Here is a 24535-nt window from a genome sequence, read left to right as displayed (position 1 = left end):
CAATTACAGCATTTATGAGGCATTTGGACAACTGTACAGACAGGAAAGGATTGTGTAGGTAAATGGGATTTGTCAAGTTCATTGTCACATGTACAAATATGGTGAGGTACAAATGCAATGGAAAAATTTAGAGCAGCATCGTAGGCATATAGATTTATACAACACACAAAATAAAAATTATTCTTAAGTTACACCAAACAGTGAAGATAAAAAGACAACTAATCAAGATATTCAGTAAGATATAAAAATAAATCAGAAACAGGTCTTTGGTAATGCAAGAGGTAGCCCATAGTGTTCTGTTGCTGAGGTAGGATTAGACTTGTGTAGGTCTGTTTAACAGTTTGATGGTTGTAGGAAAGTGATAGTGTGGGATTTTGGACTTCTACACCCTCCTGCCTGATGGCAGCTGCAAGAAGAGGGCAGGGCATGGTTGTTGGGTATCCTGGGGATAAGGAGCATTGGGGTGGGGAGGGAATGAGTAGATAATACGATCAGCAAAGACAGCTTGGGGCAAAATGCCTGTCCGTGCTACATGTCTCAAAATTTCACCATGTAGTTATCTTCTGTAAACGTTTATCCATATTTATTTTATTGTACTTGACAGAACCGATATAATCAGGCAAAGCTGAGTGTTCACGATCGTTCACTAAAGGTGGCAGCAGTTGTGGAGAGTCTTGAACGTGAAATGGAACTCCTCTGCCTCACTGGAGTGGAAGACCAGCTCCAAGCAGATGTGAGGCCTACACTGGAAATGTTGAGAAATGCTGGAATAAAGGTATTTGGTTTATTGCTGTCACATGTACCAAGTTACAGACAAAACTTGTTTTGCTTGCCATCCATACAGATCATTTCATTACAACAGGTCACAAAAGGGAAAAGCAATAAGAATGCAGAATACAGTTTTACAGTTAGAGGAAGTTCAGTACAGGTAGACAGAATGCAGCACAAGATCGTAATTATGTAGATTGTCAGTTCAAGATTCCATCTTGGGGTCTAAAGGACCATTAAATAGTACTATAACAGCAGGATAGAAGCTGTATGTGTCATTAGGCTTTTGTATCTTCTGATGGAAGGTGGGAGGAAAAGAAAGATTGTCTGGGGTGGGAGGGATCTTTGATTATGCTGGCTGCTTTTCTGAGGCATCAAAAGGAAGCTAGTGTTCATGATGTCCTGAGGCATGTCCATAGCCCCCTGCAGTTTCTTGTAATCTGGACAAAATCATGATGCGTCTTGATAGGATGCTTTCTGTGATGCATTAATAAAAACAAATTGGTGAGGGTCAACGAGGATATACTGAATTTTCCTAGCCTTCTGAAGAAATAGATGCACTTTCTTGACCATCATGTTTACCTGGTTGGACTGATGATTATATCTTGATCATCTATCTTCACCTCTGCACCACTGATGTATTTTCACCTTCGCTTCCCACAGTGAACTTGCTGGATTTTTAGCTCTTATCTCCTACAAGATTACATTTTTATAAGTTATTGCTGAAGCTGGGAATCCTGAATAAAAATAAAAAATGAAGAAAGATGTGGAACATCAAGGTGAAGATAATTGGCATAAATGCAACTGGCATTCTCTCCATTTGATAAAGTAATTCAGACTAAATTGTTATAATAAATTCAGAAGTAAGAATGTTAGCCAATCAGAAGCAATGAAAAGTCTGAACATATTTAAGTATATAGTCATATAATGTCGCTGCTTCATTGGCCTAGACTTTCTTACCAAAAATCTCAGTTGGCAGTTGTTCCTGCAGACCATCGTGCACACAACACAGGAGGAGGGCCTTTGGTCCATGATGTTCTGCTAAACTAATTAAGTTAATGATGCCTAATTACACTAATAACTTCTGCCTCCACCTGTATGTTTCTGTTGCTACCTAAGAGCCTCTTAAACACTTTTATCATATTTTCCCAGATATGGATGTTAACTGGAGATAAATTGGAAACAGCTACTTGCATCGCCAAAAGCTCTCACCTGGTGTCCAGGAATCAAGACATCCACATCTTCCATCCTGTAAGTGCTCCAACTAGGTGCTTAAATGTGCTCGAGACTCTTGGCAAGTTTCACAAATGTATGTTCCCCTCCCATCTGCAAACAGGGCTGCAAGAGAACATTAAAATATCTGGTCTATAGCAATGTGTATATGATTGTTTTTAATAGGGCATTAGAGCAAGGGGTTTTGTTAAACAAAAGAGAATGACTGAATTTTTTTTGAATTTTATTAAGTTTTGTTGATGCAGTGAACCTGCGTAAGCTAACAGCCCTGCAAGCTGAACCATCCACACAAATATGCCCTATTAACCAAGTATTTTGCAGAAGGCCAAAGGGAATTGAGATGAAAAGGATGGCAGTATATCTTTAATATTGTAACGCTAAGGAAAACATTCTTTTTCACATGTGACAAATGGAACTTTTAAATGTTCTCTCACTCTGAACCACCAACGAGAATTCTGAAAAGCATTTGAAAACTGTCCCACAATGTAATTAACCTATTACCAAATTAACCAAATCGATTTTTGAAATTAGTATTGCTAATCTGATCCCTCTGAAAATTTCCTAAATGGATGTGTACTTACCGTAGACGTCACCCTGCAAATGATGAGGTCCAGTTGTATATAAAGCAAACACAAGTTCATTTAACAGTAATCTGTATAGATGTACAGATTTTGAAAACCTAAAATGATTAGTTTAACTTGCAGGGGATTATTCCATGCCTGATAGTTTGCTCGGTTTTGATACGTACGTGTTTTTTATAAATAGACCACAATAGCTACTTATAGTGTTTCCACAATTAACCGGGGTATTTGTTGCACATTTCCTGAAATAAGTTTGAATTCCTGCATCTGTAAAGTATTATGTTCTGTGTGAGGTAGTGTGGAAGCAAGTTAAATGGGCATTGAAACAACATTTAACATTGTGTATATTGGATTGAAAGCAAATAAATGCAGTGGTTACGCAGAGTTATCTGGGGAGAAGTTAGGCCATATAGATTACGACTCCAACCTCTGGAAGAATTTGCTTGGCTTCCCAGCATCTGTGGATTTTCTCCTCCCTGGAAGTATTTATTGCTTTCTGGAGGATGCTAGAGTGGGGTCAGTACATAAATAGTAAGTTGAAATGCTGAACTATATGAAATCTTGCAGCCACTAGAGGGAAGCAGTGAGCTGGCTAACTCACTGGAGCAAATAGGAGATGCATGCTGACAAACCAGTGATTATTTAGCACTATAAATGAGCTTATTTTGCAAGTGACAGCTGAAAATAACTTGGGTTACGAAGAAAAAGGTTTGTCTATTGCATGCACCAACTGAAAATCTGATTAACTGAATTTGCATTTGCATTTGCTCTGCTCATTTTACATTTATGACTGTGTGGCTAAGTACAGCACCCATGCCATATTTAAGTTTGCTGACTGTCGTTGGCCAGATCAAAGGTGGTGATGAATCAGTACGTAGGAGGGAGATTGAAAATCTGGTTGAGTGGTGCCACAACAACCACCTCTCACTCAATGTCAGCAAGACCGAGGAGCTGATTATTGGCTTCAGGAGGAGGAAACCAAAGGTCCGTGAGCCAGTCCTCATCAGAAGGGGAGAGGGTCAGCAACCTTCAATTCCTCAGTGTTATCATTTCAGAGGACTTGTCCTGGGCCTAGCACATAAGTGCAATTACAAAAAAAAAGTCAGTGCCTCTACTTCCTAAGAAGTTTATGCAGATTCGACATGACATTAAAAACCCTGACAAATGTCTGTAGTTGTGTGGTGAACAGTGTATTGACTGATTGCATCACAGCCTGGTATGGAAACACCAATACCATTGAATGAAAAATCCTACAAAAAGTGGTGGATACAGCCCAGTCCATCATGGGTAAAGCACTCCCCACAATTGAGCAGATCTACATAGACCGTTATCGCAGGAAAGTGGCATCCATCATCAGGGCCCCCCCCACCCACTGTCTCGCTACTGCCGTCAGGAATAAGGTACAGAAGCCTCAGTATGCACATCACCAGATTCAGGAACAGTTATTATCCCCCAACCATCAGGCTCTTGAAACAAAGCGGATAACTTCCCTCATCCTCACATGCCCCATCACTGAACTGTTCTCACAACCTATGGACTTATTTTCAAGGACTCCATTTCACGTTCTTGATATTTATTTTTCATTATTTATTCTTTTTTCTTGTGTATTTGCATAGTTGTTTGTTTATCTGCCCTGGTGGTTGTGGTCTTTCATTGATTCTATTATGGTTCTTGGGTTTGCTGAGTATGCCCTCAAGAAAATGAATCTGAGGGTTATTTATGGTAACATATATTTACTTTGCTAATAAAATTACTTGGAACTTTGCTTAAGATGGTGACCCTACATTAGTTTTACAATTTCTGTCGTATTTCCTAATGTTCTGATGGAAACTATTACTCAGTTTACTTTTGTGTTTGCCTAAAATGAAATGTATACCGATGCTTTGCTAAACACCAATTTATACGTTTTTTGCTGTGAATTAAACTGGAAGCTTGCCGTTGCAGGTAACAAATCGTGGTGAAGCTCATTTGGAACTCAACGCTTTCAGGAGGAAACATGACTGCACACTGGTTATATCAGGGGATTCTTTAGAGGTAAATGCTAATGTTTGCTGTGCAGAGATGGCAATGAAATACTAATGTAGTTAAAAACTGTTGGATGCTGATGTTTTTGATCTGAGGTTCTTCAGAAGTCAAGAAAGAGACATAAGACTTGTTGCTTACAATTATTTACTAAGTGCAGCAAGAACAAAGAAAACAAAGGCAGAAAGATGAAGCGTGAGGGTGAGAGAGAGAAAGGGGAAAGAGAGCAAACCAACATGGTTTGCTCCTCTTGTACCAGATTGCTTATAAAAGACATTACATTCAGATTCCATTACCTGAACCAACCAATAAGATCGTCCCTATTTAAATAATGCAATACTTGGAACTGCAACAACTTAACCACTATGAAGCATGCTGAGCAGTTAACATGTCTATAGATAATATAAAACACAAACAGCATAAGGAATTTTAACTACAAGAAAAGTAACAACTGCACAGTCTAATACAAGAAGATAGATGTTTGAAGTACTTTTTTTATGTACAGTAGAAGGACAGGCCCTAGGGGTCACAATATCTGGGCCGAACACAATACTAAACTAAATCTATCCTACTTGTACATGATCCTAACTTTCCATTTCTGTACATTTATGTGTCTATTTAGTAGAATCTTAAATGTGACTAACATGTCAGTTTCTATCACTACCCCAGCAGCCTGATCCAGGCACCCACCACTCTATGTGTAAAGAAAAATACTCCACCCATCTCCTTTGAACTTCCTCCTTGTCACTTTAAATGCATGTCCTTTATTTGATACTTCTACTCTAGAAGGAGAACGATTCTGACTCTTTCTGCCTCCTATAATTTTATAAATTTTAGTCAGGTCTCTCCTCAGCCACCAAAGCTTCAGATTTTGTCTCACCTCTCCCTGTAGATTAAGTTGTATAACTACCACTCCTTTTGGCCAAAGTTTGTCCAGCCTCTCCTTTGTAGTTCATGATCATATTTATTTTTCTAACAATAAATCAACTCCTCCACAGTTCCACAAGATCATGACTGCTCATTTATCTTAAAAACTATTTTCTTTGTTTCTTGATTGCTTTTATGCCCAGAAATATTTGGTATTTATGTCTGTTCTGAGCAGATGTTGTGTGAGCCTCCACCACACTATGGTAGTGAATACCAAAGCTATACCAGTTATTGAGTGAAGAATTTTTTCTTGTATCATTCCTAAATAGCCTACTGTTTATTTAGAAATTTTGATCTGTTGTGCTTCCTTGCATCCAGTCAAACTTTAAAAAAAATTGTTTTTCAATGATGTCACTGCTTATTCCTTTAAGCTTCAGAGAACAGAGGCCCAGTATCCTCAATCTTCATTGTATGACCAACATGCTATGCTAAGGACCAGTCTGGTGATTCTTTGCACTCCCTCCATAGAAGTTAAATTCTTTCTTTGGAAAGGAAAACAAAATTTCACACAACACTTCAGGTGAGGCCTCACCAAGGCCCTCTGTTTTAGTAAGAAAACTTTTTCTGTGCTCTAGCAATAGAAGTCCTTAATACTTTCCAATGGTTTAGGATGATCAAATTATTTTCTCCCATAGCTTTTGCTTCCAAAGTGGCAGTTTCATTAGATATCTAAATTGCTTGATTGTGTCCCTCCATTTTTTTTTTCAATTCCTGTTCTGGTATTTGAGTTCTACTATATCCATAACCAAGGGATAAAGTATTTAAGCAGAGGTTGTGCATTAATAGTCATTTTTAATTTTTTTTTTGTAAAGAACATTTTAAAGAAAGGAAGAGGTCATGGTGAGACAACAATGTTTAGGAGTACAATTTACATAGTATGAGGCATAGATTTCAGGAGGCATAGCTGCTCATGCTGCTAGATAAAGATGTTGGAATGCCAGATTTTTGAGAAATGATTTAGGTGACTGATCCTTATTACCTTTGTCAAACCCTGTAGATCCCAAAATATGTTTCCTGACTATTGGAATATCAGGGTGATACTTTATATATCTTACAGGGCAATTGCACAAAGGCCAGGACAGAAGCTCCTCTTCAATTAATTTTTACCAAGCAGACTAGATGGATTCTGTTTTTTTAATAATCTAGTGGTCTCATGGTTACGACTACTAATAATGTAGTAGTACATTATTACTAGAGGCTTGAAATAATTCAGAGATGTTATTTTAGAAATTTGGAAATTTAAATTTACTCACTAGGATCTTAAATGCAAGGCTATTATTAGTAGTGGTAACCATGAGACCACTAGATTATTAAAAAAAACAGAATCCATGTAGTTTGCTTGGTAAAAATTAATTGAAGAAGAGCTTCTGTCCTGGCCTTTGTGCAATTGCCCTGTAAAATATATAAAGTATTACCCTGATATTCCAATAGTCAGGAAACATGTTTTGGGATCCACAGGGTTTGACAAAGGTAATAAGGATCAGTCACCTTCAAGGTATGCCATTGCTGAGCTCAAAGAGAAATGACAGCATAAAGGTTCAGTGCCAGAGGTCATGTTCTGTGAAGGCATTTCACCATTTTCTCTCTTTGGACCATTTGGAGATGAATGTCAAGAAGCTCAACACCATACAGATCGTAGAAGTTTGCTTGATAGTCATCCCATCCACAACCATTCACACTCCACCACTGATGCACAGTTGCAGCAGTTTGTACCATTTACAGCAACTCACCAAGACTCAGTGTACACCACCTTCCTAACCCAGAAAGTACTGTCATTACTACCTTGTTGTGGACTTGCACCTTACTGTCTGCCAACTATATTCTGCCTTTTGTTATTGTTTTCCCTTGTACTACCTCAATGCACTGTTGTGATAAAATGATCTGTGTGGATGGCATGCAAAGCAAAGTGTTTCACTGTAGCTCAGTACATGTGTTAATAATAAACCTATTTGCTAATTAGAAGGACAAAGGCAGCAAAATCACCTGGGAATTGCCCTCCAAGTCGCACACTGTCCTGATTTGGAAATATATCACTGTTCCTTCACCTTCTTGAGTTCACTGTTACTATTGCAAAAATAAAATCTAACAGCTGCTCTGTACGTAATTGATTCAATCTCATTTTTGAGGGTATAAAAGGAAAGGAACAATTTTGAACTGTAACTCAATTGCACCTAAATCTTCCACATTCATGATTCCCGATCTGCCAAGATCAGACTACCATGTGTACATTTTACATGATATAAAATTGGAACTCCCTCCCTAAGGCATGTGGGTATACCCACACCTCAAGGACTGCAGCAATTCAGTGAGGCTTTTTCCAAGAATAGCACGGCATGAGCAATTACAATGGAATTGGTTTGGTATTGTAGCAATTAACATGATATAGCGAAAAGCTTGTCTTGCATACTGTTTATACGGACAAAATCATTACACAGTGCATTGAGATAAAACAATAACAATGCAAAATAAAGTGTCAAATCAAGTGGAAAATGTGCAGTGCAGGTAAACAATAAAATGCAAGATTCTAACAAGATAGATTGTGAGGTCAGTTGTCCATCTTATTGTAGAAGATGTCTGAGATGCCTGTCCAGGAATCTTATTACAAAGGGTTAGGTAGCTGTCCTTGAGCATGATGGTACATGGTTTCAAGCTTTTGTATCTCCTGCCCGTTGGGAGAAGGGAGAAGGGAGAAGAGAAAATGTCTCGGTAAATGGGTTTTGACTGCTTTACTGAGGAAGTGAGAAGTATAAACAGAGTCCATATAAGGGAGTCTGGCTCCTGTATTATATTCCTGGTGAATACATTATAGACAAGCCATGAATTCTTGGTATTTTTGCAGGAATAGCTCAGTTTCTGCTTCAGCACATGATCATGCAAGCAGAAATAATCCCCACACCAGCATTTTACAGCCATTGATTATTGCTGCAAAGCAGGAAACATGACAACTTGTTTGTGCACAGAAAGCTCCCAAAAGCACAGATATTGTTGAAGTATTTTCAATTATGCAACTTTGAAGAGTTGGTTTCTTGCTCTTTAAAATAGTGACAAAGATTTTAGTGGCCACCTGAGAGACTGGAGAGGTCTTGAGCTTAAAGATCGTGACAGTGCCAGACTCCCAGAAATTTCTAAGCCTCTGGAACTTTATCTGGGATCTTCTGAGCAAGAAATCAGGCAGCCCACCAAATTACAGCAGACAAAAGTTAGTTTCCCATACATGCCAAGGAACTTTAGGTTGGCACCTTAAAGGAAGATGCTTGAAAAATTGACATGTATTTGACATCTAAAAGATACTGCATGTTTTTCACTTGTATCTTTATAGGTTTGCTTGAAATATTATGAGCATGAGTTTGTGGAACTTGCATGCCAGTGTCCAGCTGTTGTGTGCTGTCGATGCTCTCCAACACAAAAGGCTCAAATTGTGAAGTTGTTGCAACAGCACACTGGCAAACGCACATGTGCAATAGGTAAGCACAGAAATCTCTCGTCTTTCCGCATTTAAACTGTGACCCACAGTTGCAAATTAATAAGTCCATATCTTTGCAGGAATTAGAGACTGCTTCCAAATATAAAATACAATGACATCTTAGCCAAAACTTGCCTTGCCTTTGCAGTTAAGAATTTTGGCTGTGACATTTTTCCATTTGCTTCCAACTCATTAAGAAGGAAGATTTCTAGAATGGTTTTAAGTTTCTCTCAATCTGCTCCAATCTAATGTAAAGTATAAACATAAAAGTCCAATCTTGGCAGATCAGGGTTGATGAATGTGGAAGATTTAAATGCAATAGATTTGGAGTTTAAAATTGTTCCTTCCCTTTTATAATCTCAAAAATGAGATTGTTTATTTTTGTTTGAATCAATTACATATAGAATAGCTGTTAGCAAATTTTTCCACTAACATCTTGGCTATAAAGTCTTCAGTAACAGCATTGAGTTAAAAAAAAACTAAGTTATAAGCCATTCATTTACCAGGTGTCCCTCAAATAGAAGAATTCTAACTTTTGTTTGGTTAGATGTAATGCAGTGTAAGTCCACAGGGTGGCAACGAAGTACATTACAAGAGATCAGAAACATGAAATTCAACAGTTGCTATTTATTATATGGAAGTTATAATAAATAGCAGTGGGAATTGTTTCTAATGAGAAATTCAGAACTGATTTAATCTATTTAATGATACGTAAGGTTTTGATGCTTATTTAATTAGCTGGTATCTTGATGTCCTATTTTTAGATACTGGAAAGTAAGTATTCAATGTTAAGCTTATTAATGAACTTACAGTTTTGGAACAATTTTTTTCATATTTTCTTCAGAGTGATTTGATGTCTGTTTAATTTTTGTTGCTATTAAGTAGCTATGTGCAAGGTTTACTCTAATAATGACTTCTTGTATAGGTGATGGAGGTAATGACGTCAGCATGATCCAAGCAGCCGACTGTGGGATTGGAATTGTAGGAAAGGTAATGATTATGTGTGTTCATGTTTGTGACTCGTTATGGCAATGCAAAGAAGAATGAGAAATTTTAAATGTCTCTTAGTCAACATCTACAATGCAGCTTATTTCCACAGCATCGAATGAAATGTGGTTGAAAGTTATTATTCTATCAAAGCAAAAATTAGAATTCTCATCTGTAAACAGTTATCTGATATCTTACTCTGTTGTAATTTAAATTGAGAATACCCAAGTTGCTTTTTCAGCAATCCATGCAGTGTTTCTTCTTAAATTAACCACCCTAATTATTTCATCTTTCCCTGTGGAACTTATCCTCTGTTAAACTCTTACTGAAATGCGTTGTGTTATTTCCTGCTTTTCAAAAGAGTTAAAAGCCCCACTTCCGAACCACCCCAAATGGAAGAAATTTTCCTGAGCTCCTTGTAAGTTTTATTAATGACCACCTTTTATTTATCAGCCTTAGTTTTAGATTTCATCTATATTCATATTTACATTTCATACCTTTAAAGACCAACACCTTGACCTTTCCCCTCTAGAGAATGACTCCTAGAGGCTCCTGCACATGTTATTTAGTCAACAATTTGAGCATTTACCAAGGACCGGTAGGGTTCTTATTACCAATAACTGTGGTGTTAACTGTTCAGGCTAATGAAATGGCTTCTCTGTAATGCTATAATGGGATTCTGTGCCTGGTATGTTTGGCTTATGGCTACTGATAAGGGGGAAAATAACCAATGGAGAATTGTTATGCTATCTTGTCTGTGTATGCTGAGCAGGAGTTTGCGGTCTTTTTCGGGAGGAAAGCGGGTCGACAGCGGTTCACCCTACGCGAATGGGGGTCAACAGGGGGCACGGAGGCTACAGACCTTTTGGCAAATCATGACAGATGGCTTGAGGGCAGGATTTTTTTGCCCCCCTGGTCATCTTTGGGATATTTCTGCCAGATTAAATAATTGAAAATCATGATCTATCTTGCCAAGCAGAGAACATTTCACTGAAGTGTTTATAGTATGTTTTTATATATATACACACACACACATATAGTGTTTGGGGGCATCAGTAGGCACCTCAGGAACGTTGCACTCAATGCTCCTATGTGACCTGCTGCAGTCCTTCGGGGAAGATGCTTCCAAGTCAAGATAGAGGGAGCAATGATGGTGGTATGTGCAACTGCTATTATCTGTACTCATCTGCAGCACCTACTCCTCTTGGTGATAGAGATCACAGGATTGAAAGGTGCTCTTGGTAACTGCTCATATCTTATTGACTGTTGTGCCCAGGACTAGATGTTTCAATAGTGGGAGGAGCACCACTGAGGCAGGCTGCCTTACCCTTGACGGGGTTGAATTCCTTGTACATTTACTACTTCCTTCCCCAACCTGACCCAAAGATATCTGTAGGTTATCACAACCATGCATTGGCACTGAGTCAGACAAAACATTCATATCTGGAAAAGATATTGCCAGCTTGGGTGAAGCCCCTGATCCACATTCCCATTCCCTCCCAGAGTAGATGTAAAACCCAGTGTCTGGAAAAGTGTTCCCTGATCCCAGAGCATTATGCTAATCTACTCGCTCACTGAGTATCTTGCCCAGCAATTGAGGCTGAATCAAATTTGAAATTGACACCAAAAAGTAATTCTGTCATTCTAGGTCGAGTCCCTGCTCCCTCTCTGGTTATGTGTCAAGGTGCAGCTTGGCCCTCAGTGATCCTAATCCACACAGAGCCTGTGCCTAACCTGACCCCCCCACATATATGTTTGTGTCCTGCTGGATTGGGCTTGGCTTAGGTAGCCAGTCTCGCTTCTGGAATCCATCGAGGCAATGTGGTTGTCCCACTGAGTTTAATTATAGCAAATGGAAGCATAGGAAGATGGTGAATTGAGAAGATCAGAATGGAGAAGGTCTGATGATTTTATCTGTAATGTTGTGCAGTGTTTTTTATTAGACATCTAGTTTTGGGGTGGGAACCTGGATCTGGTAATTATGCAACATCTGTCAAATGAATTATTTGATTTGACAGATGTGTTGATTATCAGAAAAGATCAGCACCCAATTCCTCCATCCTCCAATCTTCTGTGGTCCAAAATTCTTTCCAGAGACTATTGTCACTTGTGCATGATTTTGATACTTGCCATCTGAAGGTGCTCCAGCTGTGAGGAGTGATTGAACCGTTTTCCTCTGCATTACCTCATAGCTGAAACACCTTCAGATGATAGGCTTTAGAATTGTTCCAGTTTGAACATTTCCTTGTGCTTGCTTGAGATTTATGCAGGTGTTCAGAAATGGAATAAAGCGAAATGATATTGGCTCAAAGGATCAGGATAACGAAACAATTTGGGTAGAAATAAGAAATAGTAAAGGGAAAAAAAGCAGTGGTGGGAGTAGTCTATAGGCCTCCAAACAGCTGTAACTCAGTTGGTCGGAGCATAAATCAGGAAATAGTTGGGGCTTGTAATAAGGGAACAGCTATAATTATTTTAACTGATTTTAACTTTCATATCGACTGGACTAATCAAGTCGGACACGGCAGCCTTGAAGAAGAGTTTGTTGAGTGTATTCGGGATGGGTTCCTTGAACAATATGTTACTAAGCCGACAAGGGGGCAAGCAGTCTTAGATCTGGTCCTGTGTAATGAGACAGGACTAATAAAAAATGTCCTAGTAAAGGATCCCCTTGGAATGAGTGACCATAACATGGTCAAATTCCATGTTCAATTAGAGGATGAGAGGGTTGGATCTCAAACAAGCGTACTGAGCTTAAATAAAGGAGACTATGATGGTATGAGAGCGGAATTGCTTAAGATGGATTGGGAAAATAGATTAAAGGGTAGATCGGTACTTGATCAGTGGTGTATATTTAAGGAGTTATTTTACAACTATCAAGAAAAATATATTTCACTGAAGAAAAAAGGGTGTAAAAGAAAAAATAGTTATCCGTGGCTAAGTAAAGGAATAAAGCAAAGTATACAACTAAAAAGAAAGTTATATAAGGTAGCTAAATCTAGTGGGAAGATTGAAGATCGAGAAGCTTAAGATCAGCAGCAAATAACAAAAAGATTGATTAAGAAGGGGAAGATAGATTATGAAAGTAAATTGGCGAAAAACATAAAAGCAGATAGTAAGAGTTTTTATAGTTATATAAAAAGAAAAAGGGTGGCTAAAGTAAATGTTGGTCTCCTAGAAGATGAGACCGGGAAATTAATGGTAGGGGACATGGAGATGGCGGAAACGCTGAACAAATATTTTGTATCAGTTTTTACAGTAGAGGACACTCAAAATATCCCAACACTGGATAAACAGAGGGCTCTAGGGGGAGAGAAGCTAACTACGATTCAAATCACCAAGGAAATGGTACTTGATAAATTAATGGGACTGAAAGTGGATAAATCCCCTGGACCGGATGGCTTGCATCCTAGGGTCTTAAGGGAAGTGGCGGTCAGGATTGTGGATGCATTAGTGATAATTTTTCAAAACTCGCTGGACTCGGCAATGGTCCCGGCAGATTGGGAAAATGCTAATGTAACTCCTTTATTTAAAAAATGCAATAGACAGAAGGCTGGGAATTATAGGCCAGTTAGCCTAACATCTGTGGTTGGCAAAATGTTGGAATCAATAATTAAGGAAACAGTAACAGGGCATTTGGATAAACATAGCTTAATAGGACAAAGTCAGCATGGCTTTACAAAAGGGAAGTCAGGTTTGTTGGAGTTCTTTGAGGACATAACATATAGGGTAGATAAAGGGGAACCAGTGGATGTGGTGTATATGGACTTCCAAAAGGCATTTGTCAAGGTGCCACACCAAAGATTATTACTTAAAGTAAAAAATCATGGGATTAGGGATAATATTCTGGCATGGGTGGAGGATTGGCTTTCTAACAGAAAACAGAGAGTTGGGATAAATGGTTTATTCTCAGACTGGGTTGGTGACTAGTGGTGTTCTGCAGGGGTTGGTGTTGGGACCCCAACTCTTTACAATCTATATTAATGATTTGGAGAAAGGGACTAAGTGCAACATATCGAAGTTTGCTAATGACACAAAGATGGGAGGGAGTGTAATGAGTGCGGAGGACATTGAAACCCTGCAGGGGGACATAGATAGGCTGAGTGATTGGGCAGATATTTGGCAGATGAAATATAATACTGACAAGTGTGAGGTCTTGCACTTTGGCAGGAAAAATAATAGATCAAGTTATTATCTAAATGGAGAGAAACTGGAAAGTGCTTCTGTGCAAAGGGATCTGGGGGTCCTGGTGCAGGAAACACAAAAAGTTAGTATGCAAGTGCAGCAGGTGGTCAAGAAGGCCAATGGAATGCTGGCTTTTATTGCTAGGAGGATGGAGTATAAGAGCAGGGAGGTCTTACTGCAGTTGTACCGGGTATTGGTGAGACCACACCTGGAGTACTGCGTGCAGTTCTGGTGTCCGTATTTAAGAAAGGACATACTGGCTCTCGAGGCAGTGCAGAGAAGGTTCACTAGGTTAATTCCGGGGATGGGTGGGTTGATGTATGATGAGAGGTTGAGTAGATTGGGACTCTACTCATTAGAGTTCCGAAGAATGAGAGACGATCTTCTTGAAACATATAAGATTGTGAAGGGGCTTGATCAGGTGGATGCGGGGAGAATGTTCCCAATGATGGGTAAAACTAGGACTAGGGGGCATAATCTTAAAATAAGGGGATGCCGTTCCAGGACTGAGATGAGGAGAAATTTTTTCACTCAGAGGGTAGTGGGGCTGTGGAATTTAATGCCCCAGAGAGCTATGGAAGCTACTACACTCAATAAATTCAAAACGGAGATAGACATTTTCCTGGATAAAAATGGCATTAGTGGATACGGTGAGCGAGCAGGTAAGTGGACATGAGGCTAGGTTTAGATCAGCCATGTGATCTCCTGGGCCAGTTTTCGATAGCCTGGATGGGTCGGAGAGGAATTTTCCAGATTTTTTCTCCTCAATTGGCAAATTGGGTTTTTTTACCCTGGGTGATCACATGGGTTTGGGCGGGATGAATAATAAAATAAAATGGACGGCATGGTGCCCTGTTGGTTGGCACTGTTGCCTTGTGGGATTCGGTGAAAACTAGAGTTAAGATTGGATCAGCCATGATCTTGTTGAATGGCGGAGCAGGCTTGAGGGGCCGATTGACCTACTCCTGCTCCTATATCTTATGTTCTTATGGAGCAATAAAATTCTCTCATTGTCTTATCCCCTCAGTTGCATTTCTGCTCTGGTTATTTGCACTGGGCCCTGGAATTGACTTCCCACTTTCGTGGTGTCACCTCATCCAGCAGAGAATTAACTGAAGTGCTATATGCCCCAAAACCTGCTTCTTGCTGTCCTGTAAAACCTTCCTGTTTGAGAAATCTCTGTTACTCTGAGAAATTATCATTGTTACTGCTTGAAGATGGCCTGAGCATAATTACTCCACAAATCTTTGTTCAGTACATATATTACGTGTGTGTTTGAGAAAGCAGGATTTGCTGATGTTATTGAGTCAGTGTGAGTCTTGAGCAAAGAAATCCAGGGAGCTCAGCAATGAAATATATTTATCTAACTAAGTATAAACTTTGAAAATTTAGTCAAGGTTTTGAGTAATGTGATTTCATTGTCACAAATGCTTACTTGCTGCAGTGGTAGCTTTCTGACCAATGTTTCATTGGCCTTTATCTGTTTTTCTAAAATCTAGGAAGGGAAGCAGGCGTCTTTGGCAGCAGACTTCTCCATCACTCAGTTTAAGCACATTGGCAGGCTGTTGATGGTTCACGGACGCAACAGTTACAAAAGATCTGCTGCACTGGGCCAGTTTGTCATCCACCGAGGCCTTATCATCTCCACTATGCAGGTAATCGTAAACTTACCTTTACTAAAGGGGTGAGGCACGAGGTGCTCAAATACACCAGAATTTAAATAATAAGAGAAAATGTATGTTTCATCCATATTTACAGTTGTAACAAATAATACAACGAGCTGCTAAGTACTATGGAATATGTATATATTGGCCAGTAGAATAATTAATACAGAAAATGAATGGCTGGAAATTTCAAGGTGATTTTATGTAGGTGTCGATCTCATGCCTTTACACCTAAAGTTGTGAGAAGGAAAAGAGGAAACTGCCTTTAAAGGCCATTGAATCAATTCTTCAAGCTCATTGTAAGATAAGATGGGAGATCAAAGAGACAACCAGGAAAATGATGAACGCAGAAGTAATGTGGGAGAAGTGGAAGCATAATCCTGGAACCAGACAATTTTCATGTCATGTCTGGAAAAAAAGATGCAGTCTGTCATACTGTCAAGCTTTGATACTGGTTGTAATATAAAATAAGCCATAAATGAGTGATTATTCTGCAAGAGAGTAGAAAATTCAATCATGAACTCAGCATTGAGTTTGAAAAAGGTTTACTTAAGTCGTATGTCAATTCTGGCACAGCGATTGAACGATGTCTTGCTTTCAATGTATTCTTACTATCTCTAGCATGGGTGTGGTAGGTTCTGAGCAGCAGTGAAGTTGCATTGAGATGATCCAAACCATTTGAAGCAGGGTGTGCAACATGTAGAGCTTTTCATGTCACACCAAGTTGACAGACATAACTGAAGCAAAACGCAGTATTAAATCTGATAAAGGAGCAAGAATGAGATGGAAAGCTTTACCTCAATAGGGTGCATAAGAGGTTTACCAGGGGTTCTGATGAAAGATCTTGGCCCAAAGAGCCGACTGCTTCTGTACCCCTGTAGATATTGCATGGCTTGCTGAGTTCCACCAACATTTTATGCGTGCTGCTCAGGCTTACCAAGATCGCCTGCATCTCCTGTGTCTCAGGTTTACCAAGATGCTGCCTGGATTAAAGGGTATGAACTATGAGTGACTGAACAAACTTGGGTTTTCTCTGAAGTGGCAGAGGCTGAGGGAAGACCTGATAGAAGTTTATAAAATATGAAGGCCTATATAGAGAGTCAGCTAGTATCATCTTCTCGGCGTCAAAATGCCTATTACTAGAGGGTATGCATTTAAGTTGAGAGTGAGGTACAACAGAGGTATATGGGTCAGTTTTTCCACAGTGAAATTTGTTGCTAGGATCGGGTGGAGGTAGTTATAATAAAGGCAGATACAGATATGCAGATAATGTGTATGGACCATGTGTAAGCAGAAGAGATTAGGCATCATTAGCTTAATTAGGTTAGCACAACATTGTGCAGAATTTTGAAAGACTGGTGTGGCTGGTCTAAGATTTCATGGTAAAAAATACAATAGAAGAATTAAGAGCAAATAAAAGGGAGATTTCTATTAGATTAGCTTAAGTACATGATTGGTAAGTGGTCTGAGAAGATGAACAGCAATAGAAAATAACAAGAGATAAAGACCATAATGATGAATATAATCATTGTCGATCAAAAATGATACAAGTACACAATAGGGAGAATTCTGTATTGTCAAATACATCATCTTTCAAAAAAGAACTTAAGCCAACCCATGTTATTCTATGCAAATAGTACCAAAAAACTGTGGGGCTTTTTCTTGGCAAGAGCAAGGACTTGCCAGGAAACCTTAGGCAACAACGCAAGTGCTACTGCCAAAGGCAGATAGCTTAGTCAGTACCTCCTTTCCCGCCTGCAGGTCCTTGCTGTCTGTGAAGTAGGTTCCTGTGATTAACTCTGTTCCAATGGCTGCACTTTAAGACAGTTCACTCCTTGTAAAACAGCTTGGAGCATCTGTGCAGATGATGTAATACAACATTTTTTAAGTAAAAAAACAAATCTTTATTTTTCTTCCTTTAGTAGAGGAAAAGCAAGTTACTACATTTAATATCAGGTGACACAGTAAATGAACAAACCAAAATGGTAGCAGGGGTGACACATTTTTCAGTGACAGAAGATCGCAAGTCAAGAAATGCAAAGATGCAGCAGAAATTACTGGTGGAAAGACATCAAAACTTGCAAGCTGCAGCAGGAAATGCTAATAGGGAATTGAAAAGAGGGTAGATAATCAAGTCTTGCAGGGTGCTGAGAGCAAATCTTTCTTAAAATATCTTTGGGTGGGGCAGGAGGGGGTGGTGTAGTGAATCCATTATACAAAAATCTAGAGTAAAACAGACAAAATACTGGAGGATCTCCAGCAGGTCAGACAACATCTATGGAGAGGAATAAACTGTTGACATTTCAGGCCAAGATCCTTCATTAGGACTCTTACACCTGAAGCATATATTTTCTGTGTTGGAAGCTTTGCTTGGACCCCACCAGGCTTTCAAATTAATAACCTTATCATTGTTGTATTAATGGATTGAAAAATACTTTCCCTGATGGGGAAAATCTATAGAAATATTGTGAAGCTGAATGTTGAGCAAAGGGACATTCTGTACCTTTTTTGTTAAAAGCAGCACATTTTATATATTTTTAAATCAGGCCAAAAATCTTTATTTTTTTCAGTATGGAATTACAGCATGTCACTGTTCAACTAAGGCTTCTCTTAATACTTCACCATCTCAAATTCCACATGTAAAACATACCTAGATTTAATTTGTGTTCAGCTGAGTATGTTGGCTGGGGTTGGAATCAATATTCATTTTGGTGATGGTATGATGCAGTTTGTGATTTATTTACAAATGATCCCATTGCTTTAGGGATGTTGCTTTCACAGGTACATCTACTGATGCAATTAACCTCTAAAATGTTGTTGGCCATATAAAATCTCCATCTGTTCAAATTATATAAGCAAAAAAGTTGCTTAGTCTCTTTGACATGAATTGGAGGTATCGTAAATCAGATTCTAACTAATTTTATGCCATTTATTTCTTATTATGTGGGAGTCCTACTGTGTACATGTGCATCCTGAGCCAAACAGACCAAGCTTTCATCTCTTTTCATTCAATAGACAATAGACAGTAGGTGCAGGAGTAGGCCATTCGGCCCTTCTAGCCATTCACTGTGATCATGGCTGATCATACACAATCAGTACCCCTTTCCTGCCCTCTCCCCATATCCCTTGACCCCGCTATCTATGAGAGCTCTATCTAACTCTCTCTTGAATGCATCCAGAGACTTGGCCTCCACTGCCTTCTGGGGCAGAGCATTCCACATATCCACCACTCTCTGGGTGAAAAAGTTTTTCTGCATCTCTGTTCTAAATGGCCTAGCCCTTATTCTTAAACTGTGGCCTCTAGTTCTGGACTCACCCATCAGCAGGAACATGCTTCCTGCCTCCAGTGTGTCCAATCCCTTAATAATCTTATATGTTTCAATCAAATCCCCTCTCATCCTTCTAAATTCCAGTGTATACAAGTCCAGTTGCTCCAATCTTTCAACATATGACAATCCTGCCATTCTGGGAATTAACCTTGTGAACCTATGCTGCACTCCCTCAATAGCAAGAATGTCCTTCCTCAAATTTGGAGACCAAAACTGCACACAATACTCCAGGTGGGGTCTCACCAGGGCCCTGTACAGCTGCAGAAGGACCTCTTTACTCCTATACTCAACTCCTCTTGTTATAAAAGCCAGCATGCCATTAGCTTTCTTCACTGCCTGCTGTACCTACATGCTTGCTTTCATTGACTAATGTACAAGAACACCTAGATCCCGTTGTACTTCCCCTTTTCCTAACTTGACTCCATTTAGATAGTAATCTGCCTTTCTGTTCTTGCCACCAAAGTGGATAACCTCACGTTTATCCACGTTAAACTGCATTTGCCACACATTTGCCCACTCACCCAACCTGTCCAAGTCACCCTGCATTCTCATAACATCCTCCTGACATTTCTCACTGACACCCAGCTTTGTGTCATCGGCAAATTTGCTAATATTACTTTTAATCCCTTCATCTAAATCATTAATGTATATTGTAAACAGCTGCGGTCCCAGCACCGAACCTTGCGGTACCCCACTGGTCACAGCCTGCCATTCCGAAAGAGACCCGTTAATCACCACTGTTTGTTTCCTGTCAGCCAGCCAATTTTCAATCCATGTCAGTACTCTGCCCCCAATACCATGTGCCCAAATTTTGCCCACTAATCTCCTATGTGGGACTTTATCAAAAGCTTTCTGGAAGTCCAGGTACACTACATCCACTGGCTGTCCCTTGTCCATTTTCATAGTTACATCCTCAAAAAAAACTCCAGAAGATTAGTCAAGCATGATTTTCCCTTCATAAATCCATGCTGGCTCGGACTGATCCTTCTACTGCTATCCAAATGTGTCGTAATTTCCTCTTTTATAATTGACTCCAGCATCTTTCCCACCACTGACGTCCGGCTAACCGGTCTATAATTCCCTGTTTTCTCTCTCCCTCCTTTCTTGAAAAGTGGGACAACATTAGCCACCCTCCAATCAGCAGGAACTGTTCCTGAATCTATAGAACATTGCAAAATGATTACCAATGCATCCATGATTTCTAGAGCCACCTCTTTAAGTACCCTGGGATGCAGACCGTCAGGTCCCGGGGACTTATTAGCCTTCAGACTCAACAGTCTCAACACCGTTTCTTGCCTAATAAAAATTTCCTTCAGTTCATCCTTTACCCTAGTTCCTTTGGCCACTATTACATCTGGGAGATTGTTTATGTCTTCCCTAGTGAAGACAGATCCAAAGTACCTGCTCAATTCATCTGCCATTTCCTTGTTCCCCATAATAAATTCACCCGTTTCTGTCTTCAGTGGCCCAATTTTGGTCTTAACTATTTTTTTGCTATTCACATACCTGAAGAAGCTTTTACTATCCTCCTTTATATTCTTGGCTAGTTTACCTTTGTACCTCATTTTTTCTTGGCGTATTGCCTTTTTTGTTATCTTCTGTTGCTCTTTAAAAGCTTCCCAGTCCTCCGGTTTCCCGCTCATCTTTGCTATGTTATTTTTAACATATTTTTAACTCTTTTATTTTTATACTGCCCTTTACTTCCCTCGTCATCCACGGCTGCCCCTTACTCCCCTTAGGATCTTTCTTCCTCTTTGGAATGAACTGATCCTGCACCTTCTGCATTATTCCCAGAAATACCTGCCATTTTTGTTCCACTGTCTTCCTTGCTAGGGTATTGTTCCATTGAACTTTGGCCAGCTCCTCCCTCATAGCTCCATAGTTCCCTTTGTTCAACTGTAATTCTGACACATCCGATTTTCCCTTCTCCTTCTCAAATTGTAGGTTAAAACATATCATATTATGGTCACCACCTCCTAATGGTTCCTTTACCTCGAGGTCCCTGATCAAATCCGGTTCATTGCACAACACTAAATCTAGAATTGCCTTCTCCCTGGTAGGCTCCAGTACAAGCTGTTCTAAGAATCCATCTCGGAGGCACTCCACAAACTCCCTTTCTTGGGGTCCAGTACCATTCTGATTCTCCCGGTCTACCTGCATGTTGAAATCCCCCATGACAACTGTATCATTACCTTTGCGACATGCCAATTTTAACTCTTCATTCAACACACCCTACATCCAGACTGCTGTTTGGGGGCCTGTAGATAACTCCCATTAGGGTCTTTCTACCCTAAGAATTGCTCAGTTCTATCCATACTCACTCTACATCCCCAGATTCTATGCCCCCCCTCACAAGGGACTGAATATCATTCCTCACCAACAGAGCCACCCCACCCCCTCTGCCAGTCAGTCCGTCCTTTCGATAAGATGTATATCCTTGAATATTCATTTCCGCTTGAAGCCATGTCTCAAGTTATTCCCACAACATCGTACTTGCCAATTTCCAACTGAGCCTCAAGCTCATCTACTTTATTCCTCATACTTCGTGCATTCATATATAATACTTTTAATTCGGTACTCCCCTCTCCTTTCATATCGATTTCTATTTCACTTGGCCATACTGTATGATCTCTTCTTGAGCTTTCTACTCCATTGATTCTGTTGTCCTTTTTAACTTTTCTTATTTTCACTTTCCCTTTAACTCCATCCTTATATTTCCAGTTCATTCCCTCCCCCTCACTACTTAGTTTAAACACATCCGTGTTGCTGTGCCAAACCTGTCTGCCAGCATGCTGGTCCCCCGCCTATTAAGGTGCAACCTGTCCCTTTTGTACAATTCATCCCTACCCCAAAATAGATCCCAGTGGTCCAAAAATGTAAATCCTTGCTTCCTGCACCAGTTCCTCAGCCACACATTCAGATCCATTATCTCCCTGTTCCTGCCCTCTCCAGCACGAGGAACTGGAAGCAAACCAGAGATAACCACCCTGGAAGTCCTGCTTTTCAGCCTTCTTCCGCAGTCTCTGAAGTCCCGCTGCAGAATGTCCGTCCTCTTCTTCCCGATGTAATTTGTGCCAACATGCACTACCACTTCCGGCTGTTCACCTTCACCCTTGAGGATTCCCTGCAATCAGTCCGTGATGTCCTGGATCCTAGCACCAGGGAGGCAGCACACCATCCTTAAATCTCGCCTGTTGCCGCAGAAACCCCTTTCCGTACCTCTTACTATGGAGTCCCCTACTACCACGGCTCTTCCTGATGTCTGACTCCTCGGCTCTGCTTCTGCACAATTTTCGGCTCGCAGACCTGTCTGCCTCTCAGATTGGCAGTATCTTCTGTCCTGACAGCTTCCAAGAAGGTGAACCTGTTTACGAGAGATACATCCCCTGGAGTCTCCTGTACTTCAAGCATCCTTTCCTTCCTCATCGTCACCCCCTTTCTCTCTTCCGGTATTCTCGGTGTAACGACCTCGCTATAGGTCCTGTCCAGAAAACCCTCATTTTTGCGGATAAACCTGAGGTCATCCAGTTCTTTCTTCAGTGCTGCAGCATGCTCCTTCAGAAGCTGAATCTGGACACACTTTCCACAACTGTAGCAGCCGGGGGCACCATCAGTGTCCCTGACCCCCCACATCATGCACGTAGCACACTGAATCAGCTTAGCGGTCATGTCTTCACCCTCTACAATTGTGCCTGGCATTCAGCAACTGTCAGAACTGTGGTAACAAGCAAATTCCATTTATAGAGCTTATTTGGGTCTTGTGTGCACATTGAACTATGATGTGACATATTCTAAGATGTACAAACTGCCAGACAGCCTTCTGCGTCCAGCCTGATCCATGAAGTCCCTATACCTGAGCCATTCTTTCAAAGCTTTCCTGGGGTATTAGTGTAAAATAATAAAAATGATGAAGAGGGCTTCCACACTGGATCAGATAAAAAGACCAGTATAAGATGACCCATTGCCTTTATAAATCAAATGTCAAAACACAGCTAACTTCATTCACTGATTAATTTCTTACTAATTCCCCTGACTGCTGAGTGTAGTTAACTGCTCGCTGCTCATCACTTCGATGATGGAGATGGGTGAAATGTACTTCCCTGTTGTGCTTTCCTTTCAAATTTGATGCTGCACATGTTGATCAATACTTGTCTTTAAATGGAGTATCTATCATTTCCAAAAATATCTTCCCCTCATACACAGCATCTGTGCTGTTATATAATTAAGTATTATACAAGACCTTCAATACTGAGTATTGCTTTAATTTTTATAAATGTAAATACACGAGTAATGGCTTTGTGTGTCTTAAAGTTTGGTGTCACAGTAGTCTAGCAGTTAGCGTGACACTATTACAGCTCAGTGCATTAGAACTCAAGTTTACTCCCAGTGTCCTCTGTAAGGAGTCTGTATATAATCCCCGTGGAAGGTGTGGATTTTCTCCAGGTGCTCTGCTTTCCTCCCACAGTCCAAGGAAGTACTGGGTAATAGTTTAATTGGCCGTGTAAATTGTTCCGTGATTAGGCTAAAGCTAAGTCGGCGGTTGCTGGGCACCAGGGCTCAAAGGGCCTATTCTGCAAAGTATATGTAAATTAAAATAAAACAAAATGTTTTCAACAAGATATTGGTTGAGAGCATGAGACTGCATACCTAAATGCTGTAATAATATTTAACACTATAATAACTGAAGTAAATGTTAACACTTCTGAACTATTTGCACTCTGGGTATTTTCTTCAGCTATTAATAAGTTTTGCTTTTGATCTCTTAGGCTGTATTTTCTTCAGTGTTTTATTTTGCATCAGTGCCCTTATATCAGGGCTTCCTCATGGTGGGGTAAGTATCAATATATAAATCCAAAAAACATTATCTAATTTTGAGGAATATAAATCTTGAGAATGATGAATTTGTTGACTACTTGCATTTTTAGGTATGCTACCATCTACACGATGTTTCCTGTTTTTTCTCTGGTGTTAGACCAGGATGTAAAGCCAGAAACAGCAATATTATATCCAGAGCTTTACAAAGACCTTACAAAGGTGTGTAGTAAATTTGAAGATTTGTGCATATTTTATGAAAACTCAATAAATACACATATACACAAATATTTATTGTATACACAGAAATGTATCTTTTTTTGAAACTGAACGTAAAGCTATTTTAGTCTTCATCGGATACAATGTCTATCAAACAAAGAGTATTGGGCAAAACTTTTATTGAGTTTATGACAGATGATTGACTTTCATTACAGTGTAACCTATAGTTATAATGTGAAAATTTAATAATACTACTTCTGAAACAGATGTCGCAAAAAGATTTAGGGTGCTTTTCCCCCTGCATGCGTGCATGTAGGCATATTCGCATGTATGCATACACGTACA

The 24535-nt window shown here is 39.8% G+C and overlaps 1 protein-coding gene across 3 annotated transcripts in view; it reads left to right on the top strand.

The window, feature by feature from the left end:
- The window catches only part of atp9b (ATPase phospholipid transporting 9B), a 321211-nt gene that overhangs the window by 278159 nt on the left and 18517 nt on the right, over nt 1-24535 (top strand). For all 3 annotated transcript variants that reach the window (XM_059972582.1, XM_059972575.1, XM_059972567.1), the window contains 8 exons: nt 605-775; nt 1921-2019; nt 4527-4616; nt 8851-8995; nt 9920-9984; nt 15666-15821; nt 23926-23990; nt 24085-24193. In XM_059972582.1, the coding sequence (XP_059828565.1) occupies nt 605-775; nt 1921-2019; nt 4527-4616; nt 8851-8995; nt 9920-9984; nt 15666-15821; nt 23926-23990; nt 24085-24193 (900 nt within the window). The remainder of the gene's footprint in view (nt 1-604; nt 776-1920; nt 2020-4526; nt 4617-8850; nt 8996-9919; nt 9985-15665; nt 15822-23925; nt 23991-24084; nt 24194-24535) is intronic.

Source organism: Hypanus sabinus, chromosome 1 (genome assembly GCF_030144855.1).
Source record: "Hypanus sabinus isolate sHypSab1 chromosome 1, sHypSab1.hap1, whole genome shotgun sequence".
Lineage (NCBI taxonomy): Eukaryota > Metazoa > Chordata > Chondrichthyes > Myliobatiformes > Dasyatidae > Hypanus > Hypanus sabinus.
This window is presented reverse-complemented; position numbering and strand designations above follow the sequence as displayed.